The sequence below is a fragment of the Loxodonta africana genome, chromosome 3 (genome assembly GCF_030014295.1).
Source record: "Loxodonta africana isolate mLoxAfr1 chromosome 3, mLoxAfr1.hap2, whole genome shotgun sequence".
In the NCBI taxonomy this organism is placed as follows: domain Eukaryota; kingdom Metazoa; phylum Chordata; class Mammalia; order Proboscidea; family Elephantidae; genus Loxodonta; species Loxodonta africana.
Window position 1 is genome coordinate 7,475,383 of NC_087344.1, and position 22,095 is coordinate 7,497,477.

Below are 22,095 nucleotides of genomic sequence, written 5' to 3' on the forward strand. Positions count from 1 at the left end.
CCAGACCTTTCTCCCAAGGTACGTCTGGATGGACTCAAGCCTTCAACATTTCAGTTAGCAGCTGAGCACGTTAACCATTTGTACCTCCTAGAGACTCCATCCTTCTATCTTAATACCCGTGAATTCACACCGATACCTCCAGTTCCACTCCTTTACAGCAGGGCTTATTGCTGCCCTCCCCTTCCCTTATTTGTAACGCCCTCTGACGGAAAACAGGCCCTATCACCTGCAATAAAAGAAGCCTCCCATTTAGAAATCAAGATTTTGAAGTCTTTATCTTGAAGGCATACAGTTCCAAACAATGTCAGAAAGTTACGTGGCTTAGTTCTTCCTTTTCCCCTGTTTACACTGGCTGTCGTATTCACTTGAAATACATTTTGGTCCGTTTGTTTCTGCTTTTATTTGGTATTAGGATTTCCCCTCCAACCCTTGTGGATTTAATGTAGTTAGTTTATTACGTGGAACATCAGTGTATCTGGACTGTAACAAAAGGTGTATGAAGAGAAGCATCACTGCCTTGCTCCTTTACCCCATTCATACCCACTTCCTGCAGAGAACCACTCTCATTAGTCTGTGGTTATCCTTTCCGTGTTGTTCAGACGAGCAGACATAGGTATGTTTTCTTATATCCCCTTCTCTCTTACATGGTAGGTGACACATTGTGGGTCTCTCCTGCACTTTGTTTTTCTCACTTAATGGTGTAACCTGGAAATAGTTTCACATCAGGTTGTGCTCGTCCTCGTTCTTTTTCACAGCTGCACAGGTCTCCCCTGGGGGATGCGACATTCTTTATTCAGCCACTCTCCTGTGTGTGGGCATTTAGGTTGTTTCCAGTATCTGGCAATTGCAAACCATGCTGTAGTGAATAACCTTGTGTATAGGTATTTTCATATTGTTTGAGCACATCTTTGGGGTGGCTTTCTGGACATGGGATCAAAGATGAGTACATATGCGTTTAGTTAGCTGCTGCCAAAATCCCTTCTGGAAAGGCTGTACCGATTTTTGTTCCCACCAGCAATGTAGGAGCGTGCCTGTTTCCCCGCAGTCTGCCGACCGAGTGTTGTTCTGTCTTTGAAATATTTGCTTACCTGAGAGGTGAGAAATGGGGTCTCAGTGTAGTTCTAGTTTGCATTTGTCTAATTCTGAGTGAGGTGGAACATCTTTTCATGCGCTAAAGCCCACTTTTATGTCTTTTCTGTGGATTGTTTGTTGTTCTTGATGAGTGCTGTGGAGTTAATTCTGACTCATGGTGACCCCACGTGACAACTTTCCCATAGGGTTTCCTAGGCTGTCATCTTTATGGGAGCAGATTCCAAGGTCTTTCTCTTGAGAAATGGCTAGGTGGGTTTGAACCACCAAGCTTTTGGTTAGCAGCCGAGTGCTTAACTGTTGCACCACCAGGGCTCCTAGTCATACTTTCAGCCCATTTTTCTTGGGTTTTTGACCTGTTTTCCCCAGGGCTTCATGCTGGTTCAAACCCCTGCTGAGAATTTGCATTTTGAACAAGTTCCCAGGAAGTTATACCAAGAATCACCAGGGGGTCTTATTAAACTGTGGATTCTGATTCAGTATATCTGGGCTGGAAACGCCGATTCTCAGCAGGGCCTCCAACTGGTTTGAAGCCCGGGTTTTCCCTCATTTTTAAAACTTCAATATATGTTAGGAAGATGAGCCCTTTGTGGCATATATTACACATTTTTTCTCTTAGTTTTTCAGTTGCCTTTTGACTTTGTTTATGGTATTGTCTTGCCCTGCAGAAGCTTTTTTTATTTTTACTATTTTTAAACAGCTTTGTTGAGAGATAATTCGCATACCATATAATTCATCTACTTAAAGTGTATAATTCCGTGGCTTTTAGTACAGTATATTCATAGAATCGTGCAACTACCACCACTGTCCAATTCCAGAGCATTTTTGTTGCCTCACATTTTTTCAATTTCATAGTCAAATTTATGAATCTTCTTTTGCCTCAGGGTTTTGAGTCATAGTTAGAAAGTCTTTTTCTTATAAAGAGGGGGTTGAAGAGGAATTCATCTCTGTGTTTTTTTAGTACTTGTATGATTATATTCTTTACATTTAAAGTTTTAGTCTATTTGGAGTTGCTTTTTATTCCTGGTGTGTGGTATGGATCTAATTTTTTCTTTTGCAGATGGCCCCCCGGTTGTCCCAGGACCAGTTATTAAAAAGCCCATCCTCACCCCAGTGCTGTGGGATGCTGCCTTCATCCCATACTAAAGCTCCACATGTTGTCATTGCTGGTGGCCTCGAGTCAGTTCTGGTGCGTGGTAACCCCGCGCGTGCAGAGTAGAACTGTGGTCCGTAAGGTTTTCAAGGCTTTCGGAAGCAGATCACCAGGACTGTCTTCTCAGGTGCCTCTAGGTGGGTTTGAACCGCCAGCCTTTTGACTAGTAGTCAAGCACGTAACCATTTATGCCACCCAGGCCAGGGTCCATTTCTGGACTTTCTTTTCTCCCCACTGGTCCGTCCATCCCCCATGAATCATCTTTTAGCCATAGTCCAGGCTCTGATGTTCTGCAGGGTGAGAATACTTGGCCTTTCTGTACCCAGAGAGTCCCTGTGTGATGCAAGTAGTGGATGTGCTTGGCTGCTAACTGAAAGGTTGGCAGTTCAAGTCCCCCCAGAGGTGCCTCAGAAGAAAGGCCTGGCAGTCTGCATCCAAAAAATCAGCATGGAAAACCCTACGGAGCACAGTTCTACTCTGGCACAGCTGGGGTCGCCGTGAGTCGGAGTCAGCTCAGCAGCAAGGGGTGGGAGACAGGGCAGCTGGATACAAGGCGAGATCACGAATTGGCCGTAGATGTGTGTTTATTCCCCGTTCTCAATTCTCCCTCCTTGATCTAGATGTCTAGCATCGCACCAGTACCGCGTCATTTTGATTACTATAGCTTGTCACCCTGAATCATTTTGTATCTAGTTTTGGGCGTGGATGCTAAGGAAAAACAGTACGACTCTTACATTTTCTACGTTTTCCGCGTGAGGCCCCTGTTACCTGGTTAGGCTGAAGCCTTCTTTTTGGCGCCCAGAAGACCCAGGGTGTCCTCTGCTTCTGTAACAGAACCCTGACAACCTGCATCTTGGATTTGGTGTCTGTGTGGATGTAGAGCGTTTGGTGCAGTGGCTATAGACGGGGAACCCTGGTGGTGCAGTGGTTAAGAGCTACGGCTGCTAACCAAAAGGTTGGCAGTTCGAATCCACTGGGTGCTCCTTGGGAACTCTGTGGGGCAGTTCTACTCTGTCCTATGGGGCTGCTATGAGTCAGAGCCGGCTCGACGGCAGTGGGTTTGGTTTTGGGTTTTGGGCTGTTCCCCCAACATGTCAAGGTTGAGGAAGAACATCAGCCTTCTGTCCTTCCAAGTAGGAAGGATCTGAAACTTGGTCTTCTCAGGGTTGGTCTTTAAATGGCCCTGAAACGGGACTGCAGTGTGGCCACCAACTTGTTTCATCTTTTCTTATCGGTTTACACCTTTTGCAGCTGGGGCTCCCCTCTTTTAGGTAAAGCCCATTGTTTGGGTTGGATTGTGTCCCTCCCAAAACATAGCTTGAAGTCCTAACTTCTGTACTTGTGACCCTGTTTGGAAAGAGAGTTTTTCTTTCCTTACCTTAATGAGGCCATAGCAGAGTACAGGCATACCTCGGACATATTGCAGGCTCGGTTCCAGACCACTGCAATAAAGCAAGTCACACAAATTTTTTGGTTTCCCAGTGCATATGAAAGTTATTTTTACACTATACTGTGGTCTATTAACTGTGTGTTATGGATTGAATTGTGTCCTCCAGAAATGTGTGGCAACTTGGCTAGGCCATGATTCCCAGTATTATGTGATTGTCCACTATTTGGTGATCTGATATGATTATCCTGTGTGGTAAATCCTACCTCTATGATGTTAATGGGGAAGGATTAGAGGCAGGACTCCATCTACAGGATTAGGTTGTATCTTGCCTCAGTCTCTTTTGAGATATAAAAGAGAGAATCAAGCAGAGAGAAGAGGGATCTCATGTCACCCACAAAGAAGCACAAGAAGCAGAGCGCATCCTTTGGACCTGGGGTTCCTCACTGAGAAGCTCCTAGACTTGGGGAGGATTGATGGGAAGGACCTTCCCCCAAAGCTGACAGAGAAAGCCTTCCCCTGGAGCCAGCACCGAAAGTCTGGCCTCCTAAACTGTGAGAGAATAGATTTTTCTTTGTTAAAGCCATCCACTTGTGGCATTTCCATTGTAACAATCCTAGATAAATAAGGCAGTGTGCAATAGCATTATGTCTAAAAAAACAATGTATATACCTTAATCTAAAAATACTTCATTGCTAAAAATGGTAACCATTGTCCAAGCCTCCAGTGAGTCATGATCTTTTTGCTGGTGGAGGCTCCTGCCTTGAAGTTGATGGCTGCTGAGTGATCAGGGTGGTAGATGCTGAAGGTTGGGGTGACAGTGGCAATTTCCTAAAATAAGACGATAATGAAGTTTGCCACATTGACTGGCTCTTCCTTCCACGAAAGATTTCTCTGTAGCAAGTGAGGCTGTTTGCTAGCATTTTACCCACGGTAGAGCTTTTTTCAAAATTGGAGTCAGTCCTCTCAAACCCTGTTGCTGCTTTATCCACTAGGTCTATGTGACACTCCAAACCCTTCATTCTCGTGTTAAGAACGTTCACAGCATCTTCACCAGGAGTTGACTCTATTCAAGTGTCCTAGTCATCTAGTGCTGCTATAGCAGAAATACCGCAAGTGGATGGCTTTAACAAAGAGAAATTTATTTCTTCGCAGTAAAATAGGCTAAAAGTCCAAATTTGGGGTGTTGGCTCCGGGTGCGTGCTTTTTCTCTCTGTCGGCCTTCCCATCCTTCTTCCCCCAGACTAGGAGTTTCCCTGCACAGGGACCCGGGGTCCAAAGAACATGCTCTGCTCCCGGCACTGCTTTCTTGGTGGTATGGGGTCCCCCTGTCTCCCTGCTCGCTTCATTCTTTTATATCTCAAGACATTACCCCAAGACAGAATCCAGTCTTGTAGATTGAGTCCTGCCTGACTAACACAGCTGCCACCCATCCTCCCTCATTAACAACACAGAGGCAGGATTTATAACATACAGGAAGATCACACAATACGGGAATCATGGCCCAGCCCAATGGATCCACACATTTTTGGGGGGACATAATTCAATCCATGACATCAGAAGACCACTTTCTTTGCTCCTCTAGGAGAAGCAGCTCCTCGTCCGTTAAAGCTTTACCATGAGATGCAGCCAGTCGGTCACGTCTTCAGGCTCCCCTGCTAATTCCAGTTCTCTTGCTGTTTCCACCACGTCTGCAGTGACTTCCTCCACTGAAGTCTTGAACCCCTTAAAGTCACCCGTGAGGGTTGGAATCAGCTTCTTCCAAACTCTTGTTAATGTTGACATTTTGACCTCCTCCCATGAATCATGAATGTTCTTAATGACATCTAGAATGGTGAATCCTTTCTAGAAAGTTTTCAATTTACTTGGCCCAGATCCATCAGAGGAATCACTGTCTATGGCAGCTATAGCTTTACAAAACGTATTTCTTAAATCATAAGACTTGAAAGCTGAAATTATTCCCTGACCCATGGGCTGCAGACTGGATGTCGTATTAGCAGGCATGAAAACAGCATCGGTTTCCTTGTCCATCTGCATGGCAGATCTTGGGAGACCAGCTGCGTTGGCAATGAGCAGTGATATTTTGAAAGGAATCTGTTTTTCTGAGCAGTAGGTCTCAACAGCGGGCTTAAAACATTCAGTAAACCATGTCGTAAACAGATGTGCTGCCATCCAAGCACAGGCAGAGTAGAAGTTAGCATTATTCTTAAGGGCCCTAGGATTTTTGGGATGGTAATTGGCTTCAACTTAAAGTCACCAGCTGCATTAGCCCCTAACAAGACAGTCAGCCTGTCCTTTGAAGCTTTGAAGCCGGGCATTGCCTTCTCCTCTCTACCTGTGAAAGTCCTAGGTGGCAGCTTCTTCCAATACGAGGCTGTTTCGTGTACACTGACAATCTGCTGTGAAGTGTAGCCCCCTCCGTGAATTACCTCAGCTAGGTCTTCTGGGGAACTTGCTGCGGCTTCTACATCAGCCCTTGCTGCCTCACCTTGTGCTTTTATGGTATGGAGAAGGCTTCTTTCCTTAAACCTCATGAACCAACCTCTGCTAGCTTCATTCAGATTTTCTTCTGCAGCTTCCTCACCTCTCTCAGCCTTCATAGATTGGAAGAAAGTTAGGGCCTTGCTCTGGACTAGGCTTTGGCTTAAACGAATGTTGTGGCTGGATTGATTTTCTATCCAGACCTCTAAAACTTTCTCCGTATCAGCAATAAGGCTGTTTTGCTTTCTTAACATTCACGTGTTCTCTGTAGTAGCACTTTTAATTTCCTTCAGGAACTTTTCCTTTGCATTCACAACTTGGCTAGCTGTTTGGTGCAAGAGGCCTAGCTTTTGGCCTGTCTCAGCTTTCGACATGCCTTCCTCACTAAGCTTAATCATTTCTTTGATTTAAAGTGAGAGACATGCGACTCTTCCTTTCACTTGAGCACTTAGAGGCCATCATAGGGTTGTTAGTTGGCCTGATTTGAATGTTGTCTTCTCAGGGAATAGAGAGGCCCAAGGAGAAGGAGAGAGAATAGGGAACGGCCGGTCGGTGGAGCGGTCAGAACACACACAGCATTTATCTATGAAGTTCGCCACCTTCGAGGGGCACGGTTTCTTGGCCCCCCAAAACAATTACAATAGTAACATCCAAGATCACTGATCACAGATCACCATGACAGATCTAATAAGAATCACCAAAATGTGGCATGGAGACACGAAGTGAGCACGTGTGTGCAGTGAAGGTCCTAAACCTAATCCCATCTGAGTGGTGTCTTATAATAAGGGAAAGCAGACACACAGAGACAGACACAGGGGGAAGATGCCGTGTGAGGATCGGCCTACAAGCCAAGGAACGCCGAGAAATGCCCAGGGCTGCCAACAAGGAAGGACGCTTGCCTAGAGCTGATGCCCTGATTTGGACTTCTTTGAGACGAGAAGTTTCTGTTCTTTAAAGCTGTCTACTTTATGGTGTTGTATTATGGCAACCCTAGCAAACCAAGACACCTGCCGTGAAGTGAGCTTCAGAGAAGAAGGTAGAGGTTTTTTTTTTTCTTTTTAGGCTTTTATTTTTAAATAATTTTAGATTTATTGGAAAGTTGTGGGGAGCGTACAGAGAGCCCCCGTGCACACTTCACCCAGCTGCGCCTGATGCTGGTATTTTACATAACCACAGAAGGTGATCGAAACTAGGAAAATAACAAGGTTGGTGGTTTGAACCCACACAGTGGCCCTGCGGGAGAAAGACTTGTCCATCTGCTCCCGTGAAGATTACAGCCTAGGAGACCCTGTGGGGCCGTTCTATTCTGTAAAACATGGGATCACTGTGAGTTGGAAACAGTGGCAACCAACTACAACAAGAGCAGTGCTGCTTATGACACTTTAGACTTTATACGGATTCACCAGTCGGCCCACTGCTGCCCTTTTTCTGTCCAGGATCTCATCCAGGTCCCACATGGCATGTTTTGTCACGTCTCCTTAGTCTGCTCCTGTCTGTGGCAACCCTTCCGCCTTTCCGTGCCTTCCATAACCTTGGCACTTTGAGGAGTGCTGATGCGGTATTTCGTAGAGTGTGCTTCTATTTGGGGTTTAGTTGCTCAGGATTAGACCGCAGTTATATGTTTTGGGGGAGAGTGTCACAGAGGTGGTGCTGTCCCCCACAGAGTGTCATGATATGGCACAAGATGTCAGTGTGTCACCTCGTCAGTAACGTTAACCTTTGTCACTTGGTTAGTGTGTTGTCTGCCACGTTTCTCAGCTGAAAAGTTACTGATTGTCCTTTTGTAAGTAATAAGTGCTTTGGGGAAGGAACTTTGGGACTGTGCAAATACCCAGCTTCTCAAACTTTTGCCTGTTAATTCTAGCATCTCTTGGTGACAGTTTTTTTTTTAACTGTACTTTAAATGAAGGTCTACAGAGCAAATTAGTTTCTCATTAAACAATTAATACACATATTATTTTGTGATATTGGTTGCCACCCCCACAACATGTCAACACTCTCCACTTCTTGACCTCAGGTTCCCCAGTGCCAGCTTTCCTGTCCCCTCCTGCCTTCTCGTCCTTTTTCCTGGGCTGGAGTTCCCGTTTAGCCTCATTTTGTTTTATGGGCCTGTCTAATCTTTGGCTGAAGGGTAAGCCTCAGGAGTGACTTCAGTATTAGTTAAAGGGTGTCCAGGGGCCACACTCCCAGGGTTTCTCCAGTTTCCCTCAGACCAAGAAGCCTGGTCTTTTTATGTGAGTTAGAATTTTGTTCTACATTTTTCTCCAGCTCTGTCTGGGACCCTCTATTGTGATCCCTGTCAGAGCAGTTGGTGGTGGTAGCCGGACACCATCTAGCTGTGCTGGACTCAGTCTGATGGAGGCTGAGGTTGCCGTGGTCTGTTAGTCCTTTGGACTAATCTTTCCCTTGTGTCTTTCGTTTTCTTCCTTCTCCCTTGCTCCAAACGGAGTGGGACCAGTGGAGTATCTCAGATAGCCACTCACAAGCTTTTAAGACCCCAGATGCTACTCACCAAAGTAGAATGTAGAACATTTTCTTTATAAACTATGTTATGCCAATTGAGCTAGATATCCCCTGAGACCATGGTCCTCAGCCCAGTAATATGGGGAGGGGAGTCCCTCAGGGAATTTGGATGTGGCTGTGTAGCTTCCGTGACCTTGCCTTGGTCAATTTGAGCTGGCTTCCCCAGTGTCGTATACCATCTTACCCTTCGCTGTTGGTGGATCTTACCTGCAGCAGTTACTATTCTGAGGTTCTAATGGTGATCCTGCATTTTCCCCATTCCTTCTCCACTTCTGACTTAGAATTCGCCTATAGGGGAGAGCTATCCCTTCTCTCCATTATGTTTATTACCTTAAAAACTATGGCAGGAAGGCTTTCTATTTTATTTTGTGGATTATAATCCAGAACCATGTGAGATTACTGGTGGTTCAGGGTAGAATTCTCACCTTTCACACAGGAGGCCTGGGTTTGGTTCCCGGCCGATGCCTCTGACCCGCAGCTACCACCCATCTGTCAGCGGAGGCTTGTGTGTTGCTGATGCTAAACAGGCCTCAGCAGAGCTTCCACACTAAGACAGACTACAAACAGATTGTTTATTTTCTTGCTCAAATTCTCCTTGCTTTGGCCACTGAGAGCTCCTTTGGCGTGGCCCGTGTCCTTTCTGTGTGCCTGCTTCTTTCTCTAAGTGCGTCCTTTCTCCCTGTCCCCAGAAGGTGCCCTGACTCACCTTGTATGTTCCCTGCCCTAGCCCTGGGATTGCCCTTTTGCCTGGGAGCCCTGGCTCCTGACAGTGGAGAAAGGTATTTGAAAACCATGATGTGGCTGCTGGGTGTGCTGAGCGTGACTGGGACATCAGTGCGCGAGACCCCCTCAGTTGGACAGAGCCTGGAGAGATGAGCCTTAACGCACGCACACTTGCATGTCTGTGTTTACTGCAGCTCCGTCTATTTGTGTAGATGTCTGAAAAGCCCCCGAGTCCACACTGATAGGGCAAACGTGCTCTAGTTCGTGGGTCGTTCTGACACCTCAGGTGGCCTCCCTCGCCCTGTCGGGTACACAGAGACTCCTGCAGAGGACAAGACCCTCTGCTGGGCCGGTTCTTGGGTGGGAGGCAGGAACCGACACATGCCTTGCGAGGGCCACCTTGGACGCGTGGCTGGGGCAGCAGTTGGCAGGGTTGGGTGTTGAGCCGTCCGGGGTCAGGTAACCATGTGTGCAGGTGGAGTGACCCCTTCCTCTCCGGCCCAGAGGCCTCTCCAAGGCCTCTCCGATCCGCGTCAACTCCAGTACCAGAGGCAGTCAGCGTAGTCTGGTGTGGGCCTGGGCTCTCCTTACACCGAGCTAGCGGCCGAGAGCTGGTAGGACCAGGGGACCCAATCCCAGCTCACCCAGCTTCAGGGTGGGGAGCTAATTCCTTGCGGTCCCAGCGATGCCACCTGCTGGGTGCAGTTCTTGGTACCTCTCTTCATTTCCACCAGCCCTGTCCCTGTGTCCTGTTCCTGTTTCTTCCCAGCCCTTGCCGGCCTGTGCTTTGCAGAGGAGAGAGGAGAGTAAAGCCCTGTGCCTGCGCATTCCAGAAGGCTCTGTGGGGCTCAGCGTGGGTATACTCAGAAGAACGACTGAACAGGAGTCCGGGTGTGCCTTTGTACAGGTGTCCCTGTCGAACGCCGTGGGTCACTGGCAAGGCGCTTCCAGTGCTGCTACTGGACTCCCTCCTGCGTCTATTCTTGGTGCCCCAGATTCTCTGCCCCACAGCTAGGTCAGCGGGCAGCACCGGGCGGCGGGGGCAGCACAGCCCAGCCTGCCCGGACTTGGTGCCTGTCTGTGTTTTCACTAATAGACATTAATTTTTCGAACCATTTAGATTTACAGAGAAATTGAGCAGATCGCACAGAGAGCGTATCCGCACCCAGGTTCCCCTATTTTTTTTTTTTTAATTGTAGTAAAAATATATAAAGGGGCCCTGGTGGTGCAGTGGTTAAGTGCTCAGCTGCTAACCAAAAGGCTGGTGGTTCAAACTACCCAGTGGCTCCATGGGAGACAGCCCTGGTGATCTGCTCCTGTAAAGATTGCAGAAAACCCTGTGGGGCAGTTCTGCTCAGTCACATGGGATCGCCGTGAGTCAGAATCTAGTCGAAGGCATCCAACAACCACAGCAGCGGCAGCAAAATACACGTAACACAACGTTTTCCAGTTGAGGCATTTTTACATGTGCGGTGCAGTGATGTGGATGACATCATCCTGTTGTACGACCATCACCACTATCCATTTCCAAACGTTAGCGGAAACTCAGTGCACCCAGGCAATGGCTCTTCCTCCCGCCCTCCTCCGCCCCCACTCCTGGTAACTCCTAATCAGCTTTGGTCTCTAAACATTTGCCTGTTTCGCATGAGTAGTTTCTCCTATAAGGGGCTCTGGTGGCGCAATGGTTAAGTGCTCGGCTGCTTAGTGAAAGGTTGGCAGTTTGAACCCACCCAGCGGCACCACGGGAGAAAAGACCTGGCAATCTGCTCCCATAAAGATCACAGCCTAGCTAAGCCTGGGGGGCAGTTATACTCCGTCCCATGGGATCGCTACACATTAGAATCGACTCGGCACACAACACCCCCTCTTCCCTCTCTTTACAATGTGTTACATTAGTGTGGGACATTTGTTACGATTAGTGAGTCAATGTCTTTATATCATCACTATCTGAAGTCCATACTTTGTGCAAATTTCCTCGGTTTTTCTCTAATGTCTCTTTCAGTCCCGGGATCCCACCCGGAACCCCCCCGACATTTAGTCGTCACGTTTACTTAGTCTCCTCTGGACGATGGCAGTTTCTTAGACTTTCCTCGTTTTTGATGAACTTGACAGTTTTGAGGGTTATTGGCTGGATATTTTATAGAAGGGGGCCCTGTTGGTTCAGTGGTAGGATTCTCAGCTTCCATGTGGGAGACCTGGGTTTGATTCTCCGCCAGGGCACTTCACGTACAGCTGCCACCTGTCTGTCAGCAGAGGCCTGCGTGTTGCTCAGATGCTGAACAGGTTTCAGTGGAGCTTCTAGACTAAGACTAGGGAGAAAGGCCTGGCAATCAACGTCCAAAAATTAGCCAGTGAGAACCCTATGGCTTGCAACAGTCCAGTCTGCAGTTGCTCATGGGGATGGCCCAGGACCAGGCAGCGTTTTGTTCCTTTGTGCATGGGGTGGCCACGGGTCAGGGGCAGATCAATGGCAGCTGACAGGTGTATCTCAGTGTCCAGTGGCGACATGAAAGCCGGGGCTCCTGGGGGTGAGCCTCCTGCCCACCAGGTCGGGCCCACCTAGGGGACGCTTGAGTCACATCACACAGAAAAGACAGTAGAAGGCAGCCTGAATGGAGGGCGCAAAGGCACCGGGCCCGGGGAGGGTGCAGGGGACCCATAAGCCATCAGAGGCGTCAGGGTGTCTGGAAAGGAAGGAACCCCTGGGGCTGCCTAGGCAGCGTGAGTGGGCGAGGCCCAAGGAGTCAGTGGTGAGATGGGGAAAGGCCTTGGCGACCACACCTGTGTTAGGGCTTGTCCTACTTCCATTCAGCAGGTGTGGGGCTCTGCCAGGGACTGTGTGTTCATGGATCATTTGCATCTTGCTGTGAGCCTGGAATCCCTGGTCGGCGCGAATGGTTAGTGTGCGTGACTGCTACCTGGAAGGTTGGAGGTTCAAGTCCACCCAGAGGCACCTTGGAAGAAAGGCCTGGTGCTCTCTTTGTGAAAAATTAGCCATTGAAAACCTTCCGGGGCACCGTTCTAGTCTGACACACATGGGGTCGCATGAGTCGGAACCAGCTCCAGGGCAACTGGTTTTTGCCTTGCGCTTCTTGGGCTCTGTGGCTTTCTACTTATTCTCAGTCTGCCTCCAGGGCGGTGAGGATGGCAGCATTTTCAGTGAGACTTAACTCTTTGAAGAGATGTGTTCCCAGGTTAGGGGTGCTTGGAGGAGACAAAACTTCTTTATGAAAATCTCTCAGTAGCTGCCTGTGTCTCTAGGCTTCCAGAAGCTTCTTTAGGTTAATCGAATTGTTCACTGAGCCTCCTCCTTCCTAAGGTACTGGTTTTTAGGAACTGAGCTCAAAATGAGCAGTCATTGGAAGACCTGAATGGGTAAAGTGCTTCTAGTTCTGGATTTTCCTCTTCCCGAAAATTGGCAGGCGTTCGGAAGTGTCTGCATAGAGGCAAGTGTCCCCGGGCTACACGCAGCTGCTGCGATTCAGAATCAAAATTTAAAACTTCAGCATGGGACCCAGCCAGTTGATCGTGCTTTTGTTTTGCCTGTCTTAGGTACTGTCACGACCCCTGGAGGCACCTGACGGATCCTAGCCAATCCTTGGAGCCTGTCATCCAGCACCCTCCCCCGTCCAGAACACACACCCGGAACTCCGAAGTAAGTGAAGTGGGCTGCTGGCCTGGCATGTGCCCTAGCCTGAGACACTGCGCCAGCCAGCTCCGCCAGGGCGCTGTCAACCGTGGAGGCTCTGGGAGAGGGGCAGCCTGGCACAGCCTGGGTCGCCATGCACTGAGATGGAATCGTATCCACTGAGGTATCCGTGTCCTGGGCTGCCGTAACAGACGACCACGTGCTGGGTACTTAGGAGAAGCAAAATGTGGACTTCCAGCTTCTAGGATGGTGAAAGTCCAAGTCAGGGTATAGGCCATGTTGATTCCTTCTGAGGCTCTGAGGGAGGAGGGTATGTTCCATGCCTCCCTACTAGCTTCCGGTGGCTTCTGGCAGTCCTTGCTGTTCCTGGCTTGCATTGACCTCCGTGGTCACGTGGACGCCCTCTGTCTGTCTAACCTTGTCTCCCCATCTGTGCCCCTCTATTAGAAGGACACCAGTCGTATTGGATTAGCTCACCCTACTCCAGTGCGACATCCCGGTAACTAATAACATCTGCAAAGACCTTATTTCCAAACAAGGTCACAGCCACAGGTCCTGGGGTCAGGACTTCAGCCTGTCTTTTCTGGGGACACAATTTAACCCATAAGAAGCATCAGGCTCTTTGGGCGTCGTTCTACTGGACCTTCCTTCCCTCCCTGAGTCTGCATGCTCCGGGTTTGCCCTCCTGCCTCTCAGGGCCTGTCCCTCACTTCTAGAAACTCTGAGAACTGCCATCCGCCGGTGACACCAGGATCACCCAGGACGTCCTGCCCAGTCTGTGTTGTGTGGTCAGGCTCCCAGGGCACAGCATCTGGGCTCCTCCCTCCCACCGTGGGAAATGGTCACGAGTTACAGTGGGGAGGCTCAAAAAATGGAAGGTTGTTATTATTTTTGGTGAAAATATACACAACAGTACACACACCACTTCAAGAATTTCCACAGGTACAGTTCAGTGACATGGGCCACATTCTTCAACTTGTGTCACCTTTCTCAATATTTTCCAAACCCTTTCACTGTCGTCATCACAAACTCATTCCCCCCAAGCTTCTCGTCTGTCCTTTCGAGTTGCTGTTGTCAGTTTAATCACATATAGACAATTCTTTAAAAGTGTATAATGCGTCACGCAGCCATTCTTTTCTAATTCGGCTAGACAATTACTTGGTTCAAAGAAAACTTCAGGGGATATTTTTGGCTTAAGGTTTAAAGATTCTCTCAGGGCGACAGAAAGAGCCACATAAATCAGAGACTACATCAGCCTGAGACCAGAAGAACTAGATGGTGCCTGGCTACAACCGATGACTGCCCTGACAGGGAACACAACAGAGAATCCCTGAAGGAGCAGGACAGCAGTGGGATGCAGACCTCAAATTCTCATAAAAAGACCAGACTTAATGATCTGACTGAGACTAGAAGGACCTCGGTGGTCATGGCCCCTAGACCTTCTGTTAGCCCAAGACAGGAACCATTCCCAAAGCCAAGTCTTCAGACAGGGTTTGGACTGGACTATAAGATAGAAAATGATACCGGTGAGGATTGAGCTTCTTGGTTCAAGTAGACACATGAGACTATGTGGGCAGCTCCTGTCTGAAGGGGAGATGAGAAGGCGGGGTGGGGTCAGAAGCTGGCTAAATGGACACGGAAGTACAGGATGGAGAGAAGGAGTGTGCTGTCTCATTAGAGGGGGAGCAACTAGGAGTATATAGCAAGGTGTATATAAGTTTTTGTATGAGAGACTGACTTGATTTGTAAACTTTCACTTAAAGCACAATAAAAAAAAATAAAATAAAAAGATTCTCTCAGGGCAATCAATTTGGCGAGTAATCCTGCCTCCATGGCTCCAGAAAGTGCATTTTATGAGAATTTGAAATTCTGTTCTGCATTTCCCCCTCTTTTGCTTAGGATTCTTCTATAGAATCCTTGATCTCAACATTGGTATTGGTAGCCAGGCACCGTCCAGCTCTTTTGGCCTCATGGCAAACGAGGCAGTTCCTCATGGAGGTGTCCACATGTTCATTAAAAATGGAAGATTATTTAAAAACTACTCTGAGAAGAATACCACTGCCCAGCTCTTCTGGATTTTGACTTAAGCATATCTACCTTCTACTGTTCTTTTCTAACAAACCAGGGATAGGGATTAAAGAGGTGGCCTCAGATGGTGGCCCAAGGTGATGACTCATAAGAAGAGAGGAACACAATGTAAGCATGTCCCAGGTCACACTCACAGGGTGGGTGGGGGTGGCCTAGGGTGGGAGGGGCGTCCATGTGGGATGCACAGTACTGTGGGCTCCCCGAGGTGACTCCCCACTGGCTGGTTCCCCAGGAAAGGTTGCTTGTGCTCAGTGTTGCCCTTGGGTCCTTTGGTGCTTATCTGCTCTGGAGGGATGAAGGCCCGACCAAGGTCATGTAGCTAATTAGGGTCAAGTTTGGACTGGTCTGCCGCCATTTAGGAATTCAAGGAGGTACAGCTCAGCGTTCTTTTTGGAAGGAGTGAAGTCAAGAGTTTGCTCCTCATCTGGGTCAGGAGTTGGCAAACTCTGGGCCACCAGCCAAATCTAGCCCCTTGTCTATTTTTGTAAATAAAGTGTTATCGGCACATAGCCACGCCCATTCAGTTACCTATCATCTGTGGTGGCTTTTGCGTTGTGATGGCAGAGATGAGTCATTGCAACTGAGATCTTCAGGCCTACAAACGTGACAATGTTTGCTGCTCCTGGTCTAGGTTAACTCACTGCCTGAGGCCAGATGGCTGACTTGATTTGGAAATTGTCACATCTACCAAATGAGCTGTTAGTTCACTCATCGCCTGGCCTTGAGCTCGGAGACTCCAAGGGGCAACTGGGCCACTCCCCCACGATGCATAGTCTCAGCCCAAGGAGGCTCCTTCCCCATCAGCAGCACTTCCAGCGCCTTGACAGCGTGGGCCAGCAACTTCTGGAAGACCCTGGGCACAGGGGCTTCGTGTTCTTGTTGCTTCTGAAGCCGACATTTGACGCATCAGTCTGACTGGTGCTGGATGAATTCCTTGGTCCTTTTTTTTTGACACCCTCGAACTTCACGAGGGATCTGAGGGCTGCCACGATGCAGCTAGGTGACAGCGGCACCTCTGTAGGCGATGCCGAAAAAGAGAGGTTTGTCAGGGTTTGAGCCGCATGGCTCATTCATTCTGCGTCAGGAGGCCTCCTGGGCCAGGTGCCATAGTTCTGTGTTACCGTCAGAGAGCACTGTCCCGCTTGCTGTGGTTCCTGGGCGTCCTGCACCAACTCTGGGGTTAGTGCCATCTGATTGCATGAAGGGGCTTGGCTGTCCTGAGAGGATGGGAGCTGTAGTGTGGACAGAGGCTGCAGGGCGGCCCAGTGCCCACAACCCCAGAACCCATGTCTCGGGATCCAGCCTGCAACCAGCTCTGGCACGGCTGCGTGGACACAAGACCAAGAGGTTTGGAGGAGCAGACCACTGGGAACAGCTGCATGTCCCCCACTTGGGCTTGCGGGGTGGTCGCCAGGATTGGTTCCGTGCACTTGCTGCTTCCCGAGAACGGGGCAGCGCTTTGTCTGCAGAGCCAGGAAAGCTGTCTGCCTCTGTTCATGGACAGAAGTGGGAGAAAAGTGGTGTAGACCGCTGTACAGCTCGAGCCCATATCTGACTTTCTGGAAACTGCTTTTGTCTGGACGAGTCCAGGTCTACATGCTTAGCTTCCTCGAGACACGCCCAGCAGCAGCAGTCTGCAGTTTGGGGAGGGCCTGGAGAGACATGGTCATTGTGGCTTATTTCTTGGCGGACTGTATTTCTTGTGTGGCAGGTTGTGGTAGACTGAATGACGGTCCCCCAAAAATGTCCAAGGGCCAAATCCCTGGAACGTATGACTGTAAGATCTTGCATGGCAAAGGGACTTGGCAGATGGGATTAAGTGAAGGCTCTTGAGATGGGGGATGACCCTGGATGAACTGGGTGGGCCCAGTACAATCACCAGGGTCCTTAGAAGAGGGCAGCAGGAGGGCCAGAGTCAGAGAAGCAGACGGGATGATGGAAGCAGAGGTCAGAGAGAGAGAGGGTAGAAGGTGCTCCACTGCAGGCTGTGAAGATGGAGGAGGGGGCCACAAGCCAAGGAATGTGGGTGGCCTCTGGAAGGTGGAAAAGCCCAGCTCCCCTGGAGCTTCCAGAAGGAACAGCCTGGCTGTCACCTTGATTTTGGACCAGTGAGACAGCTGGACTCCAGAACTGTACGAGAATAAATTGGTGTTGTTTTAAACAGGTGTGTGGCCGTTTGTGGCAGCATCCGCAGGAAGTGATGCACAGGCTTCTGGGTAGTTTTTCCTTCTACCTCTTGGACTTTGTGTATCTTTGGAATAACTGTTAGGTCGGCTGTCCGCCTGGTGTCCGAAACCCTTGCCACACCCTCCCGAGTCTCTCGTGGTGCTGCGAGCCCCACCAGCCTTGCTCGCCTTGGACTTAAATTTCTAAGTTGACCTGTCTAGCCCCAGACTCCTGTGCTCCTCCCTCAGCTTCATCCCTCTCTTGTCCTCATGGACAGTGCGGCCCAGTCAATTCTGCAGGGCCCAGCTAGGTTGGCCCTGGCATTCTCCTTGGAGAAACCTGCCTTGGGATGCCTGTGGTGTGGCGTGTCCCCCGTGGGCCACTCCTAGCCCATTTGCTTGGCTGCCTGCCCTCTGTGCCCTGGGCTCCCTCCCCCTGGCTCTCCTGCCATTTGGAGAGGCCAGCATGCAGGAGCTAGGAGAGGCACAAATGCCAGCAGGTACAGAAGGCGGGGGCATGGCCTTCCTCACCAGCCCCTTGATTTGGCGCCATGTTCTGGAAAGCTGGCTGGGCCAGGGCTTCTCTGACGCCAGGGCCAGCAGTGACAATAGGGCAGCAGGTGCTTAGACTGCTCGTGTGAGGTCAGGGGTCATGTGCCTGCCTCATCAAGAGCCTGGCATGTAGTTGGGGCTCCCAGTCGAGCAGGTGAAGCAGAAGACGTTCGCAGCTGGGCGTGTGTCTGTCTGAGGAAGGCAGGCTGTTCTGTCCCCTGCACCAGGCCCTTCTTGCAGATTGCACCAGATACAAGGGGGCCTGCTTCCTCCCATCGGCGAGGTTTCCAGAGCCACCCGTGGGCACACGCCAGGCCACACACGGGGGACAGGGGCTCCAGAGGCCTCTTGTGCCGCCTCTGGTCTTGAAGCCTGGTGGAGGATAAACTACTCCATCGGGGCCTAATCTTGCTTAGGGACTCCTCTGTCACCGTTCTCTGTTGGGGACTGGGCCGAGAGGGAAGCAAGCGGCTGGCTGGGGTTTGGTTCACCTGACAGAGAACAGGGGTGGGAGGGGAGGCTCCAGTGGAGGGAGAGAGGGGGAGACGCCCTCCCTTAGGGCCAGTTTGAGAAGGACCAGGGTCCCCAAGGGACTTTCACGCAACATACCTCGCGTAAACTTTTCTATTCGTAAGTTTACATACACTCAGGGGATGTACTTCCGAGCACGTTGCATACTGTATTTGTGTCAAAACCGCGAAGTTACAGATTTTACTCGTTCCGTTTCTGGAAAACACCCGCCAGAGAACCTGTAAGCCCCCGAGAGTCCACCCTCAGCGCCATGCCCAGCAGAAAACTCTTCCTGGCTTTGTTGGAAAAGGGTGGCCCCAGGCCAGTCATCGCATTTCCAAATTCTGGTGCCCAGGCAGGCAGACAGCATATGGGCAGCCGAGGGCTGTCACCCAGAAGTGAGGGTGCCCTTTCAGGCATTTCTCACTCACCTTCTCTGGTTGCTCTCCAGCCTCAGCCACCCTCCCCCTGGTGGCCCTTCCTCCTTGTCGGTGGAGGCAGCAGCTGTGAGAGGGATGGGGACCCAGGGAGGAGAGGCTCCTAGCTGCAGTGAACGTGGGTGTACACACGTCTGTTGGCATGCCTGCTTTTACTTCTCTGGGGGGTGAATTGCTGGGTCATAGGGTGACTCTTCACCTTCCTGAGGAAGCCTCACAACAAGTCTCTGAGGCAGGTGCGATTACTACCCCATTGCACAGAGCAGGAAGCTGAGGCGCAGAGGAAGTGACTTGCACGCTCATGAGTGTGGGGGCGGCGGCAGCACCCAGCTCGGATGGTGCGGGAGCCTGAGGTGGGGAATGCTGTACTTTCTCCACATTTGCCAGAGAAAGGGGTGCCCCATGCTTGCAGAACCCCAGCACCATTTCTCCAGGTGCAGGGATTTGGCCACTTTTGTCTTCAAAGCGTGTCCAGAATCTGTGCACTTCTTGCCACGTCCACCGGTTCCAGCCTGGTCAAGTCATCACCGTCTCTTACCTGCGTACTATGATGGCCTCCCATCATTGTTGTCAGCCGCTCTTGGGTTGGTGCCTGACTCTTGGTGACCTCATGTACAACAGGACAAAATGCTGCCCGGTCCTGCACCTTCCGCGTGGTCAGCTACAGATTGAACCGTTGTGATCCGTGGGCTTTTCACTGGCTGTTTTTTGGAAGTCGATCACCAGGATTTTCTTACTAGCCTGTCTTAGTCTGGAAGCTTTGCTGCAACCTGTTCAGCAAGGTGGCAACATGCAAGCCTCCAGTGACTGACGGGTGGTGGCTAGCCAGTGGATGAGGTGCACTGCTGGGAATCGAACCCGGGTCTCCTGCACGGAGGGTGAGAATTCTTCCACGGAACCCGCAGCGCCTCTTCAGTGGCCTCCCGACTAGTCCTTATCCCTGTGTCCTGGGCCGACGGATCTCCACAGGGCAGCCAGAGTCAGACCGAAGCTGGAGGGCGTACACAGTTAAGCCTTTGACTACTGGGTGAAAGGTCGGAGGTGCAGACCCACCAGAGGCTCCTCAGGAGGCAGGCCTGGTGATCTGCTTCTGGAAGCTCATTCGTAGCCCTGAAAGCCCCGTGGAGCGGTTCTGCTGTGCGCACATGGGATTGCCGTGAGTCGGAATCAGCTCGTCAGCGGCAAACAGCGACAGCAGGATTTTGTTAGTGTGGTATGGGGTAAATCCCAACGAAGCTTGCAAGGTAAGGCCCCCTGTTCCCTGTAGCCCAGTGTCCCACACCTCTCCCCGTAGGACCGGCCACTGTGAGTGGGTTTACGCGGTGCCCCCTCCTCCGGGCATTCCAGCCCTCACGCAGACTTTTCTGCGGGGACGGGGATCGCCGGCTTCCAGGTCCCTCACAGCGCCAAGCGTCGCGCGCCGGTCGTTGGGCGATGCTGCCCTCTAGTGCCCGCTAGGAGGAGCGTGCTCTGTGACCTGGAACCCCTCTCCTAGACTGGCAGGCTTCCTGACTTTCTTTCTTTCTCATTCCGGGTTCATTCTGGGGGCTGGGAAGGCAGGCAGGTGTGATGGACTTCGTCCAGTTTCTTTTGGAGCTCTCGCGTTTGTGTGCGCTTGTGTTCTGGCTTTTTCCAAGTCCTCCAGCTTTTGCAAATGCACCAAGCTTTTGGAGACTCATCTGCCAAGCAGGCCCCTTCCAGCGGAGGTGGACTGCCAGCTGCCTGCTGGGTCCCCTGACCCCAGAACGGGGTGCACCACATTGGCCAACTCCCGAGAGGAGAACCTGACCCCGATATCCACTTTTCCTGTGGTGCGAACAGCCTGGGCCACTCTGCCTACTCGGGGTCAAAGTGTCCAGACCAAAACCCAACCAAGCCAGCTGCCATGGAGCTGACTTCGACTCTTGGCGACCCTGTGTGTCAGAGGGGAACTGTGCTCCACAGGGTTTCCAGTGACTGATGTTTTGGAAGTAGATCACCAGGCCTTTCTTCTGAGGTGCCTCTGGGTGGGCTTGAACCTCCAGCCTTTTGGTTAGCAGCTGAGTGCATTCACTGTTTGCATCACCCAGGGCTCCGCAGAAATGTTCAGGCTGGTTTATAACCAACCAGGCCCTTCTGGGCGACTGTGAGCATCTTTGGCCGTGGAAGCAGGCCGTCCAGGCTGGGCCTCGTGCACTCCTAGTCAGGATTCCCACCTTGGGCCGCCAGCGGGACTCCTTTGGCCAGGCCAGTCCTGTGGACACACGCGCCGCCCACAGGGGACCTTGCCCGGGGTCATGCGCCCCTCTGCCTGTGTGGTCTCACTGTGAACAGAACAGGCTCACACATACACAGCACCCTCCCCTCCAGAAACACCCGAGTGCTGCAGTCTATCAGCTGCGATGTATCGATTGGAAGCCAGTGCCGGTGAACACGGGCGGGTCCCCAGTCAGGAAAGTGTCCGGTCTCTGGGGGTCCCTGGGTTGGAATCAGTGACTGACTTCCGTGTTGCCTTGGCTTTCAAAACCAGGACACCTCTGTTTTTAATTAGCTGAGGTCACCCTGGTCTTTCGTACTCGGTGTGGGGGAATAAAGTACGCCTTCCTCCCTGCAGCCTGGGCGTTTGCGCATGCTCCGAGGGAGAGGAGACCCAGAACGCGACGCCCTGACCTTCTCCCCTGTCTCCTCACAGGTGTGGCGCCCCCCCAGCTGCAGCCATGGGGTCCGAGGACCACGGTGCCCAGAACCCGAGCTGCAAGATCATGACCTTCCGCCCAACCATGGAGGAGTTCAAGGATTTCAACAAATACGTGGCCTACATCGAATCCCAGGGCGCCCACCGCGCGGGCCTGGCCAAGGTGGGTGAGGGCTGGCCCTGGCCCCGCTTTCCACCCCTCCACACCATGCCACCTCCCGCTGGGACCCAGCACGGCTAGCTGGCCAAGTGTGAGCCACGCATCTCTCCTAAGGTGGCCGCAGGTGTTCATCGGCCAGCCGGCCGGGTCTGAGTCACACATCTCTCCTAAGGTGGCCGCAGGTGTTCATCGGCCAGCCGGTTGGGTGTGAGCTGCGCATCTCTCCTAAGGTGGCCGCAGGTGTTCATTGGCCAGCTGATTGGGTGTGAGCTGCGCATCTCTCCTAAGGTGGCCGCAGGTGTTCATCGGCCAGCCGGTCGGGTCTGAGTCACGCATCTCTCCTAAGGTGGCCGCAGGTGTTCATCGGCCAGCCGGTTGGGTGTGAGCTGTGCATCTCTCCTAAGGTGGCCGTAGGTGTTCGTTGGCCAGCCGGCCGGGTCTGAGTCACGCGTCTCTCCTAAGGTGGCCGCAGGTGTTCATCGAGCCATGTGAACCTCAGGCATT

The 22,095-nt window shown here is 51.2% G+C and overlaps 1 protein-coding gene across 5 annotated transcripts in view; it reads left to right on the forward strand.

Moving 5' to 3' along the window:
- The window catches only part of KDM4B (lysine demethylase 4B), a 216,400-nt gene that overhangs the window by 42,119 nt on the left and 152,186 nt on the right, over positions 1 to 22,095 (forward strand). For all 5 annotated transcript variants that reach the window (XR_010321175.1, XM_064280337.1, XM_064280339.1 and 2 more), the window contains exons 2-3: positions 12,909 to 13,011; positions 21,429 to 21,594. Coding sequence is in view for 4 of the 5 variants with exons in the window: in XM_064280337.1 (XP_064136407.1) it covers positions 21,454 to 21,594 (141 nt within the window). In the remaining variant the exon portion in view is untranslated. The remainder of the gene's footprint in view (positions 1 to 12,908; positions 13,012 to 21,428; positions 21,595 to 22,095) is intronic.